The 14,251-nt window shown below is 36.3% G+C and overlaps 1 protein-coding gene and 1 long non-coding RNA gene across 2 annotated transcripts; one reads left to right on the top strand and one right to left on the bottom strand.

Moving 5' to 3' along the window:
* The first annotated feature begins 496 nt into the window (after positions 1 to 496).
* On the top strand, positions 497 to 5,016 carry LOC126825488 (tubulin alpha-1A chain). The gene is made up of 3 exons (XM_050555124.2): positions 497 to 653; positions 2,038 to 2,260; positions 3,830 to 5,016. The coding sequence occupies exons 1-3, from the start codon at positions 651 to 653 to the stop codon at positions 4,957 to 4,959; spliced, it is 1,356 nt and encodes a 451-aa protein (XP_050411081.1). The 5' UTR covers positions 497 to 650; the 3' UTR covers positions 4,960 to 5,016.
* Positions 4,571 to 11,148, bottom strand: LOC126825489 (uncharacterized). The gene is made up of 3 exons (XR_008788519.1): positions 11,079 to 11,148; positions 9,820 to 9,849; positions 4,571 to 8,678 (listed from the first exon to the last, which is right to left on the bottom strand). It is a non-coding gene; the product is annotated as an uncharacterized LOC126825489 (long non-coding RNA).
* Between the last annotated feature and the right edge of the window lie 3,103 nt (positions 11,149 to 14,251).

Genomic DNA, 14,251 nt, shown 5'->3' with positions numbered 1-14,251 from the left:
CTTGATCTAACCGGTGGTGAATACAATCATGGAGTTGGCCCTGTGTAGGCCTATAACCAACCCTCCGTGATCGCCGCTGTTAAGTAAGTAAGTAAGTAAATAAGTAAATTTATTGTATAAAAACGCCCACGAGGAGCAGCATAGGCCTACAATTACAAAAATTACATCAATACAATACAACAAATATACATGTAACAAATAAACGAACATTAATACAATAGAAGATAGTGCTAGTTTGAAGAACGAAAATATTCTAGGATAACTCGTATATATTCATATTGGTATTTGATTATATAGATCAACAAGCAACACAATGCACGCTGTATAACAAAAGACCAGCGTGATTTTTCTAGAATAAAATAGACACGACATTTGAAAAGAATGTAAGAAGAGTACCGGTTACCAGGACATCACGTGACATGAGATTAACCACAAACAAACTGGTTACGTTGGCGCGCACAACATAATTTAAACCCATAGCAACGACACCAAAACAAAAACGGGTATAAATTCAAGATGTGCGCCAATCGTATTCATACCCGAGTGGGCACTCATATTGACTACAACAGTCTAACTGAGCGTAAATCACGGGGTTTTGACATTTTCCTAAAAACCAGTAGCCGTTTTTAACTTCTTTCTAATTTAACAATATGGTAAGTTTTAATATATCTAACAAAATATGGTAGATTTATTAATAAGAGTTTTGAAGGGTTTTTAATTTTATTTTCAACCTGTTTTTATCTCATTGAGATTTGAAATGGTTTAAATGGGTCATCATACTCACGGCTATTTGAATAGAATTAGGCTCTACCGGAGTCTACCGCAGTCTAACATTTCTATGCAATGTTTGTCTAAATCTGCATAGAAATGACTGCATCGATCTCTATAACCCTTCAATAAATAACTTGCCCTTGTTAAGGTTATGTAATTATGGTAGGTTTACTGGCTGTTGTGGATCAATAAGAAATATATTACGGTAGGCCTACCGGTATTGGTTTCGTAGAAGATAATCGATTTTCATAAGTTAAATTGGATGGAAGTTCAGTCTTCTAAAAAGGGAGGCATTATTGCCCTTTCGCACTTCTTCCAGTTCCCGTGGTCGTAAAGACTTGATATTTTCAGGGGAATCGTTCAATAACGTTTCATTTTACCACCTTTTAGGTTCTCCCGAGAAATAAGTTTATCCGTTCGACACCATCCTTGTTAACTAGGCTATTTAGACTCGTATAACAAGATACCTCCTGTCTAACACTGCAGTTCATGATAATAATAACAATGCTTGTATAATTTCATTTTTGCGCTAAGCCACCATTTTCTATAAACGACTATTTGGCGTTGACCAGTTGGATTGGCCTTTACGTGTGAATGTCGCTGTGAATTTGACGCTGACACTGACTTCAAATTTTCCGTTGACCTCGGGACTTTTGCGTCTATATTATGTACTACTCCCCTATTTCTTGCTGTAGTATCGAGATTAAATTCCGGGGTAAAAGCAGAGAATTCGAACTTTTAAAAGTCAGTTTTTGGACATTTGACCTTGACTTACGACCTTCACTCCGTAACCATTTTAAATGGCCATCGCCGACCTTTACCGGCATTAAATGATCGCCAACTCGACACAAACTATATAGGGAAGGAAACTGGAGGACCCGGAGAATATCCACGAGGCTGGACAGGCGACTCTACTCCTTGTCACGTACAACTGGGGAATCGATACCACGCCATTTGACCCTCTTTACCGAAATACAGTTTGAAGCATTGCATGGAGTTATACACTGACCCGATCCGGAGAGAATATGACCCTATCGATTTTCAGGATTCTAGGACTTTCCATTCCAGATATACCTGGACGGATTTCTGTAAGGCGTCAGATCCAAGTTTTCTTTCCCCGATAATCAGCTGTCTATTGGTATCTTTCTTTTTCAAAACATAGCTGCTGTGCGGGCGTATATCTACGCTTCTTTACGCTGCTATCTTATTTATTGGCAGAATTTGTGAATTATTTTGTATGTAATTTGTAATATTGTATCCTTTTAGCGTGAGTGTATCTCTATCCATGTCGGCCAAGCCGGGGTCCAGATGGGCAATGCCTGTTGGGAATTGTACTGTTTGGAACATGGTATCCAACCTGATGGTCAGATGCCATCTGATAAAACTATTGGAGGAGGAGACGATTCATTTAATACATTCTTTAGTGAGACTGGAGCTGGAAAACACGTACCAAGAGCCGTCTTTGTTGACTTGGAACCAACCGTCGTAGGTAAGTATAAGATGGATATTAAGAATAATGATCAGATAATAAATCATTCCATAACTTTATATATCTGGGCCACTCTGTTCGTTCTTTTTAGGTTTGTCGTCGGATTTTTAAGGCTTCCCGCAATATTCCATACTTGAATATTTTTAGTCAGAACTTTGGAATTATCCCATTCTATGTTGTGGGTAGGATTTTCAATGATATTTCGTCTACTGCTGATTTGTTGGCTTCTATGCGTGGCGTGAAGTTGCTGCAGCTTTGTTCTATCTTCAATTTAGTTAATCTTTTTCATCAATTTTATCATTGGTGCAAATATTATGAGCTCTTAGGGTTAGTATTGAAACAATTATCGCCCTGGTTGTTGTTGGGTGGGCCGATGCGAAGTTTATGCATTGGTTTGCGTGCGTAGGTTTCCTACACACACACACACCCACACACACACTTGTCGCTAATTCATCACCGTTTCTATCAATTAGAATGTCCAAAAAAAAAAAGGTAGCTGTTTGTTCATTTTTCTTCTTCAACTGTAAATTGTATTCCGGGGTGTATTAAATTGAGGTGTTTGAATAGTAGTTGGCGATCCTCTTCCTTTATCACAACAAACGTATCGCCCACTTTTCGAAGCCAAACAGAAAGTTGGATGGGGGATGTTGTCGGGGGATTTTCCCCGAGGGTGTCATGCAAATTTCTGTGATGACCGGACTTATTGCTGAACCCATGAATTTTTCCATGTTAAATATGTTGATTTTATACAGAATTCTAAAACTTCATCCTACTATCCATACTGATGCAGGTGTTGAGGTTGGTTGTTTGATTTTCAATTTTGGCTCGTAAACAATTCATGGCTAAATCAATTGGTATACTGGTAAATAGGTCCACTTCATCATAACTTATCAGTTTTCCTAGTTGAGGTTGTAATTTATTTTAACTCGTAGTTCTGGACGGGTTGTCAACATTTGAGAATAATAGGTCATTGATAAGATTATCCGATCTTTTACATTATCATGAACAAGTGTAAGGGAGGTAACTAGCTCTAAAACAAGATGGTGACAGACCATTAATTGTAGTGACTGGATAATCAACCACATAAAAAAAGAGAACAAAATACCGGTTACGCATAAATCTCATCCCCCGTACGATGATGACTTGGAGGTTCTGGGTGAACGAGACTGCGATCATAACTGATTAGAAATTACAGTAAAACAGAAACATTTGAATGTAAATCAGTTTATATGCATCCATATTACATTATTATATGCGCTGCGAACCATTTGTGTCCATTTCTAGGTGCCAACGAATAAAGATTTAGCTCCTTTAAGTACTTTTAAGGTGACTTTAGTATTTATATATCAATCATGTTATTTTATATAGTGTAAATCAGTGGACTATAACACAGCTGGGGGATATATTGTGGTATTTGTATAGCATATAAAAAATAATATTGACAAATAATATCAATCAACAAACTACACCAGATGTTGGAATGTTTGAAAACAACCCTGCTTTGTAACTGGTCTACAATCATGCACCATTCAATGATTTTTATTTTTATTTTATATTTTATCTTTCTAGATGAGGTGCGAACTGGTACATACCGACAACTTTTCCACCCAGAACAACTCATCACCGGTAAGGAAGATGCCGCCAATAACTATGCCAGGGGTCATTACACCATAGGCAAAGAAATCGTTGATTTGGTTTTAGACCGAATCCGAAAATTAGCTGATCAATGTACTGGTCTTCAAGGTTTCCTCATCTTTCACTCCTTTGGCGGCGGAACCGGTTCCGGATTCTCGTCCCTACTTATGGAACGTCTTAGTGTCGATTATGGTAAAAAATCCAAACTGGAATTCGCAATCTACCCAGCTCCCCAGGTCTCCACGGCCGTTGTCGAACCCTACAACTCTATCTTGACCACCCATACCACCCTAGAACATTCCGACTGTGCTTTCATGGTGGATAATGAAGCTATCTACGATATCTGCCGACGAAACTTGGACATTGAACGACCAACTTACACGAACTTGAACAGATTGATCGGTCAGATCGTCAGTTCTATTACTGCTTCCCTCCGGTTTGATGGTGCACTAAACGTCGACTTAACTGAGTTCCAAACTAACTTGGTACCATACCCACGTATCCATTTCCCTCTAGCTACTTACGCACCAGTCATCTCGGCCGAAAAAGCCTATCATGAACAATTATCTGTCTCAGAAATCACCAACGCTTGCTTCGAGCCCGCCAACCAGATGGTAAAATGTGATCCCCGTCATGGTAAATACATGGCTTGCTGTATGTTATACAGAGGAGACGTTGTGCCTAAGGATGTCAACGCCGCCATTGCCACAATCAAGACCAAGAGAACCATCCAATTTGTCGACTGGTGTCCCACTGGTTTCAAAGTTGGTATCAACTACCAACCACCAACCGTTGTGCCAGGAGGTGATTTGGCCAAGGTGCAAAGAGCCGTTTGCATGTTGAGCAACACTACCGCCATTGCCGAAGCCTGGGCCCGTCTCGATCATAAATTCGATCTTATGTACGCAAAGAGAGCTTTCGTCCACTGGTATGTTGGTGAAGGCATGGAAGAAGGCGAATTCTCTGAAGCTCGAGAAGATTTGGCAGCTCTCGAGAAAGACTATGAAGAAGTTGGTGTCGATTCGGTCGAGGGAGAAGGAGAAGAGGAAGGCGAGGAATATTAAATCGCTTCTTAATTTTCGAATTTGCGGAAAACCGAAAATAAATTATTGAATCAAAAATATTTTCTAATTTTTAACCCTACATTTCGAGTTTGAGTATATTGTGGTCTGTCCGTTAAGATTCTTACAAGCACTCTATTATAGGTAGCCAGATTCAGCTAGTCATAAGGAAGAACCCTGTCGATAATCATTCAAACTTGGCAAAATAACTGTAAGCGCCCTAATTGTTGGAGTTCGAATTATTTAATTACACCTAATGCTAGGTTCCACTGTCGTGCGATGCGTTACGATAGGATTGTCTCTATTGAGTCCACGATCTGGTACGTGCAGATACGTTTCGATGCGATCAACACGATCTTTACGACTGACCACAATATAGTATTAGATCTCATAGGATCACCACGATTACTCCACGATTTCAATCGAAGCGCGAATCGTGATAGTGGGAACCTGGCATTCGGAGGAGCCCTACTCAGATTCACAGTAGTGTAATGATTTTTTGAACCAGCAACTGGTTGAATCCTTGGTATAGTCTTGTTTTAGGGGCACTACTCTTCAATCGACTTTCCTTTGCAAGGCCATGGAGTTAGGATTCTATTTCCGCGGCTTTTAGAGTTTTTATGACGTCACAACTCCAAGGTTGTTGCGATGACGATAGTCTCAGTTTCTGGTTCATACTGTACTGCTTTTGTAAATTGTAGATATATTTTTCCAAACATGGTGCGATTGTGCAACTATTCCTACCGAGGAGACCTATGGAAATTCAAAAGGGGGTGGGGGGCTTTTGATATTCGGAATCGCGTAACGATTGTTCGAATTTGCGATGTTCCTCAAAACTTAATGGGATTGATTGAAATGGGCTAATGAATGCGAGCATAAGCCATATGGTGTGGTATGAGGTTAATTTTGTCCAGACAGCGCACTACGTATTCCACTTATTTCGGTTAGCAAGTCAGCGCCTCACTCACTGAGCCACAGTCGCAATTCTATTCACTATTGCCAATGACACTTAACCTCGTAAAGGCCAGACTGTTCATGTGTAATCAGCAGTCCGCGACATTCCGTTCCCTACCCCTGAGTATGCAACGTGTACAGGATAAAAATCTTAAATATATTTTTATCACAATGAACAAACCCTGTCGGTGTTTCTGAATTGCTTCTTTCATTTAATATGCATTTATTTTTACAGAAAACCTGTCAATAAACCAGTTACACTACCATTATTGATAAAAAGATCAATTTATTACTTAATTTCTTGAACATATAAGCCTATATCACGTGAACAAATAACAAGTCAACAATGGAATATAAACGATTTTCAGCCAGGTTATAAACACAATCATATCGATCATAAGAATAGGGTTGGATTGTTAAAAACATCTGGAGAAACATAATCTATAGACTCAGACATATTACCCGAAAACCAGCCAAAAGAACCAAACTATTTAATATATTAAAGATACATTATGGGAGATTAGATAAAGAACTGGCAGTTCTCACTATAATAATTTTAAAAAACTAGATAATATAAAGGCAATTTGATAAAAATTTCAGTCAAATTGATCCACTCTGAAACGAGGTTTCAGCGATTGAATTTTCGGCCCAGCCTCGATCATCATTACTAAAAAACATAGTCTCGATTATCAATTTCATGATTAAATCATGAATGGAAGTCGAACAGCAAATCAAAACCTTATGTAATAAACACCGCAGGTTAGCGATGACATCTAGAGTTGATTATGGCCTGGATAAATTAATTAATGTATAATTAATAATTTAGATAACATTTCTGGCCTAAAGAAAGACCTGCAATAGGCAGATTAAGCTCTTGCGTAATGTATGTTTAATAAAATAAAATCGACGCATAAAATACATGTATCTATATACCAGGAATGGAAATTCGTCCCACCACCAATCAAATTATAATTCCACAGGTGGATTAATGACAAACGCCCAACCTTTCCGGAGCTTGACAAATAAAATGCCCAGAGGTAAACATGTACATAGTCAATTTGAATTTACACTGTCTTCTATTACCCCCCACCATTATATGCCTGGGGCCTGTATCACGAAATTTTAATTAAGATAAAATCCAAATTTTACAAATTTGATTGGATAATATTAGATTGATTTTAGTGCTTAACCAATCAAAATTGAAGTATCTACTAAAATTGGGATTTTATCTTTAGTTAAGATTTCGAGAAACGGGGCCCTGATATTATAAACCTTTTTCGCATTGCCATGGACAACTCTGTTTTTTTATGTGCGATATTATATATTTGGTACAATAGTAGGCTTAATTAGATTATGATCATCTTTTAAAGTAAAAAAATTGTACATTTTGTTTCTGTTTTTGAGATATTTCTGTATTAGGTCTTTTCCCATAAGTTCTTATTACGCAAGTCTTTGATGTGTGGATACTGCAAATAGCGCGTCTTATTGAAACCTGTAACATCAGCTTGCAATGTTCTATTACGTAGATATTCTTCCATACAGTCTATAACCACTTGATCATAATTCCCATCCATTTTATTGACGATCATCTCGGGTTGTTTCACCAGCCACGGCAGTGCCTTATTGTTAAATACACAAACAGCCCTACGAATCTTCCCAGGACACTTGACAGGCTTGTCCCAGCTCCATAATACTGTGCGTGATAGGAAATCTCTGTTGAAATGTTTAATGGTAATATTATAACCACCCGGCGCACCATCAACCGTGTTTAGCGTATTGAAAAATGCCTCTTCAGGGGCGTATGTATCTTTTAAAAACTCGAACAAATCATTTGCTTTGCCGTTCTTGAAAACAAACTGAACAAATTTTCTAGCAAAAGTTCCATAAGCACACCCTTTCCTTAGTAGAAAATTTCCTGTAAATGGCTTTTTTAGAACATTTGTTTTTATCATTTGGAATTCAGTGACATTAAATTCCCACTTTATTCGGTTTATGGTGAAAGGGGTTGCTGGTTCCGATTCAATATCATTTCTTCCTTGTAGCAACTGGCAAATTTGAACTATTTCAAGATTAGTTTTAAGCGGCACTTCTTCCCCTGCCATGTTGAGAAAATATTTCCATTGAATTGACGATTTCAATGCTTCTTTCATACACAATAAATCAGCTTCTACAAGTCTAATAGATGAATACAATGTTCGTATTTTTGATAAAACCACCACATTCTCAAAGCATCGGGCGACTGCTTTTAAAGAATTAAATATGTGAATATCACTGCCAGTATCAACATGTATACAATAAAAATTATGTGGACATTAAATAATTCTTAAAATTTGTTCTATTTGTTCCGGAGAATTATGTAGACGAATCCCAAAAGCTAAAGGAAAATCTTCTTCCAGTTTTGTAATAACTTTATCGTCATATCCGTTAATATGGCGAAATAATTGACAATTTTCTGTAATTTTAGTTAAATTACAAATCCTGCTTTCATTAACGGGTATAATTTGTGTCATCATGGTTTCATTCTTAATACGCTTTTTACAATTTATCTTGTTTTCTCTAACTACTGAATGCTGACATGATCCATAGTTACTTGGATAGTAGGCATCTATTACGTCATATGGGATGTCATTATCCAAAACAGAATTGTTTTTTGTCACACGTAAAGGATTTCCCCATAATTCCGGCAACACTTTATAATAAAACACAACCACATATACAGACACCAGTATTAACAAAATTCTAAATATTTTATTCTTGAACATTGCGTCCTAAAAAAATAAAGAATTAAATAAAAAGAGAACGCATGGTAAATTAAATAATTAAAGCCGTTAACATTAGATAATTAAGATTTCGTCGCTAAATTAATTATGATGATATATGCTAGTATGAGAATATCTCTTATATCAGTTATAGCGCGCTCAATCTGACTAAAATACAGATCTTTATTTTATGATCAGTAGTGGAATACCGCGTTTTATCAGTGAAATAAAAGTGTTATTCCACTGGCTAGTTGTTTTTACCTAAACTGATTGTAAAATCATAAAATAAATACAACATTTGTCGTTTTGTTGTGAATAACATATTTTATTTCATCTCTAAGCAAGAAAAAGTTTATATTTTCACTCATGCTACGCATTCGTGAAAATATAAGTTTTCTTGCTTCTCGATGAAATAAAATATGTTATTCACTCTAAAACGACAAATATCCTCTATATATTTCGTTTTTTTTATACTTTAGACAGCCTCTACTAATTGAAGATCTGACAAGTTGTAGTGGGAGGTCGCGCCACGGGTCATACGAACAACTTTTGACCCTATGACGTCAAACATTTAATTAACCAATCAGCGTTGATGTTTCTAGTAGGATACCCGCAGTTTCGTGCATCGCACGCCAAGAACTCACTGAACCAGACCGTTTCATTAGCTCATCCTCCCACATCAACCAGAACGCGGGTTTTATAACCACTCGTCAAGATCCTAGTTTAGTAAAGACAAGTAAAATGAAATTTTGAACTATAAAAACGAAACGAAACAGGATCTGTGTTTTAATCAGATTGTAGCGCGCTAGCTGAAACTAAATTAGATATGGTAGATATGTATAGAAGTAAGTAATTATCGTATCCAAGCAGTTTTTCCTTTGACTTCTATTTCATTATCCTGGTCTATGCAAGATTTAAATTATTAAGATTTCGCATATTAGAATTGAATAAATAAGATATTGTCGGCAAGAATTAAATAATTAAGATATTGTCGGCAAGAATTAAATAATAAAGATCTCGTGTATTAGAATAAAAAAAATTAATTTAGGCAAGATTTAAATAAGATACTATGCTGATCGAACACATGCTCTTAAAAATATGTCCAAATTAAGGACAAAAATAGTCTGTATAGAAAAAGAGTAATACTTACTGGCCTGTTAATTTCCCACTATATAAGGTGCTAAAGAATTTCGCAACAGATGTCCAAATTATTGGTTTATTCGATTAAATATGGACGAATTGTTTGGTATTATATATGTTACTAACAAAATATATATCGAGGGTTAAAGTTTCGTAGAGAGAGAGAGAGTAATTTGTACCTCCAGATTGTGTGTTTGAACTTCTAAAAGAACAAGAATCTGAATCGGGTTCTTTATAAAGAGTAAGCATATCCTGCACTGTACATGACAATAGCTTCCTTAAGTTTGGATATCGTCCTGTAATATGACTGTTATCTTAATTCTAATAACTAACGCAAGCGCGTATAAAATATCACCTAATAACAGATATTTGGAAACAATATATACATGTATCGTTTGTTCTCAAAATTATTCTTGGTAGTATTCAAGTAATTTAGAAATACAACAACACAACACACATCTAAATATTTCATTCTATAACACAGTTCCCTAAAATTAACCAATAAAATAATAAAAGAGATCGCATTGAAATTGAATAATTGCATAATTACTATAATGTATTCTAGTATATATTACACCATCGCGTGTTGAATTCATTCCACATGCTATGTACATATAAAATGTTTAACGCGCCAGTTGAAACTAAATTAGGTATGGTTTTAATCAAAGACTCAAGAATTCGGCACTTATCCATTATAAGTATTTCGCATGCAACCGCAAGGGAATTAATGTGCCATTTTCCTATGAATATCGTATATTAGTTTTAGATCATTAGGATCTCGCATGTTAGAATTAAATAATTGAGACCTCCCATATTAGAAATAAAAAATTAAGATCTCGTATTAGAACTCAATAATTAAGATCTCGTTAGAACTCAATAATTAAGATCACGTATATTAGAATTAGATCATTACCGTGCAGATTGTAAACACCCTCTTAATTGTTATGTTCACGTTAGGATAAATGAATAGAATAAAATATGTTATATCAGTAATACTTCCAGTTAGGATAAAAGTCAGGCGTGATATGCAAGTACCCTGTTTAATGTTAAACTACTGCCGTGGTTCTCAACCTTTTTTTTGCGAACAGCACACCTTAGAACACACGAAAACATAGCGGCACACCTGGCTAAATATATATGAAAAGTATTTGAATTTTGCAAAATTAAAACATGGCAAGTCATAGACGGCATACAACCATAGACAAAGACTAGTCATAGACACATAGAATGTCTCAAACTAAATAAAGAAAAAAACAGCTATGAACTTACTTTATTGAAGTGTTTCGAATTTCATCAGTCAAACAGCTGGCTTCTTTAGTGATAAATTTTCTAAGTGTGCCGCTCAAAATTTGAAGAATAAAAAGTTTTTAAAAATACATTCGTGATCTCTATCGTTACTTTGGGATTAACTGCACGTGGTTCAATTTCAATTTTAATTCAATACTTCGCTTGTGCGTAGGGTATTTAGCAGTGGGGGGGGGGGGGGGCAGGTGGACCCCGAGAGAACCCACGAGGTTGGACCAGCTACCCTGCTCCTTGTCACGTAGAAGGCGTCAATTGAAACAACGCCACTTGACTCAATGACAGACCTCGTGTTCACAAGGTTTTCGTAATGAGGACCATGTAAGAGGTGGAGACTCCATGAAGCAGCCCAGTCTTCAATAGCCCAGTCAAAGCAGAACAGTAGGACGTTAAACCCTATTTCATTTCATTTCATAAGAGTATGAACCCTATCGATTTTTCAGTGTTCTGTGACTTGCAGTTCCAGCGAAATGCGGGTTGGGTGGTCTAGTGGTGCGCGTGAAACCATGCGGTCTGTAATTGAGTCAAGTGGTGTTGTTTCGATTGACCGCTTGTACGTGACATGGAGTGTGGTTGCCTGTCCAACATCGTAGGTCTACACCGCATCCACCTGTTTCCCCCACTGTTAAATACCCCCAGCCCCCTATCCAACCAAACGCGAAGTATTAAAATAAAACTGAACCAAGTGTTAGTCTCGAAATGACCTAGTTTGTTTCGCAGTTCTAGGGTTACCGCCCGCATATCGGTAAAGATAGACACCACGATTGTTTTTTTCAACATGCTATATTTTCAAATTGGGTGTTTGGAGCATTGAGGTGTACACGGGACATCGGTTGTTGGTCCAATCCGAACTTGACAGCACTCTTTGTCAGGCCCTCTGTCCTGCATCACTGACAAAAACCAGATAAACTTTCTTGACAGCTCTTCTTGTCTGGCCCTCCGCCCTGCATCACTGACAAAAACCAGATGAACTTTCTCGGCCAGCCACGGGAGCGAACCCGCGACCTCCAAGCTAGCGAGGTAGCGTCTTAGTCTTACCCACATGAGCTTGTGAACCCAATGGTTAATACCCTAAAACATATGTTAAAAACTATTGCTTCTATCGGGTTCACAATGTTTTCCTAATGGGGATAATGTTGAGGGATTGGGTCTCTGGATCAGAAGGAAACGACCGTGTTCATTCTCTCATTAACTCCAATGCTTCACACCAATATATGAAGTAAAGAACTGATTTAATGTGTATCCTCATTCGTGTTCATAAGGTTTTCAGAATAACGTTAGGAGCAACCCGGGAACCCGGTTCATCTCTTTATGTCACCAATGCTTCATAGAGTCCCCACCCCTCAATTGGTCCCCATTATGAAAAACTTGTGAACACGAGGTCTGTCACTGAATCAAGTGGAGTTGTTTCAATTGACGGCTTATACGTGACAAGGAGCAGGGTCGTTTGTCCAACCCCGTGGGTTCTCTCCGGGTCCACCTGTTTCTTCCCACTGCTAAATATCCCTACGCGCAAGCGAATTATTGAAATAAAAATTGAACCATGTGTTAATCCCAAAATAACCTAGCTTGTGTCGAAATTCCATTTTTTCCCCTTCAAATTCGGTGTTTGAAACATTGGGGTAATTAGTCGACGTGTTAAATCGTAAGCGGATTAATTCGATTAATCAAATTAATTAATTCGTTTAAACGAAATAATTAATTGGTTATAACGAAATAATTAATTGGTTATAACGAAATAATTAATTGGTTATAACGAAATAATTAATTGGCTATAACGAAATAATTAATTCGTTATAACGAAATAATTATTTCTTTAAAACGAATTAATATTTCGTTTTATCGAATTAATATTTCGTTTAATCGAATTAATTATTTCGTTATAACGAATTAATTATGTTATAACGAATTAATTATTTCGTTATAACGAATTAATTATTTCGTTATAACGAATTAATATTTCGTTTAATCGAATTAATTATTTCGTTATAACGAATTAATTATTTCGTTTAATCGAATTTATTATTTCGTTATAACGAATTAATTATTTCGTTATAACGAATTAATTATTTCGTTATAACGAATTAATTATTTCGTTATAACAAATTAATTATTTCGTAAATATTAATTCGTTAAAACGAAATAATTAATTCGTTATAACGAAATAATTAATTCGTTATATCGAAATAATTAATTCGTTATAACGAAAAAATTAATTCGTTTAAACGAAATAGCTAATTCGTTTAAACCAAATAACTAATTCGTTTAAACCAAATAACTAATTCGTTTAAACGAAATAACTAATTCATATTAACGAAATAACTAATTCATATTAACGAAATAATATTTCGTATTAACGAATTAATTATTGATCCGATTTTGATACAAATACATGTTTATTACCCAAACATGTCGGTTCCTTTCGATATTCGCGCATATCGGATCATAACTTCCTGAATTATGGCCCTTGATGGTACGAAAAATCGCGTTTTGGGCTTGGAGTCTCACTAGAGTTTCCATTTTTTTTTAATCTGATTTAAAAAAAGCGTTGAATATTTCACCGTTACAGCCTAATGAGGGTAGAGTATGACTTTCGTGAAAATTGGACCAAAACTGCCGGACAAAATGGCCGCCCTCTTACGCAGATAGTGTAAATATATGATATATCAAGGTTGTGGACACTCTAGAGGCCACAATTTTGATCTGAATTTGATGAAACTTTAAATTAATGTTTATTTCGCAACAATCTTGGTTTCTTGTGATAATCGCGCATATCTGAACACAACTTCCTGGATTATGGCTCCTGATTGTTCGAAAAATCACATTTTTAGCTTGTGGACCCGCTAGAAGTCACAATTTGTATTCAATTTAAAAAAAAACGTTTTAGTATATCACCGATACACCTCAATAAAGGTTGAGTTTGAATTTCGTACATATCTGACCCAAACTGCTGGAAAAAATGGCTGCTCCTTGTACGCAAATAGTGTAAAAGTATGTATTACTAAGGTTGTGGTCCCTCTAGAAGTCACAATTTTTATCCGATTTTGATGAAACTTAAAATATATCTTTATATCCTACATACCCCATTACCCGTCGATATTCGCGCATTTCAGACCATAACTTCCTAGATTATGGACCCT

This window comes from Patella vulgata, chromosome 6, assembly GCF_932274485.2.
Source record: "Patella vulgata chromosome 6, xgPatVulg1.2, whole genome shotgun sequence".
Lineage (NCBI taxonomy): Eukaryota > Metazoa > Mollusca > Gastropoda > Patellidae > Patella > Patella vulgata.
The sequence above is the reverse complement of the archived record's forward strand: the minus strand, read 5'-3'. Positions and strand labels throughout refer to the sequence as shown.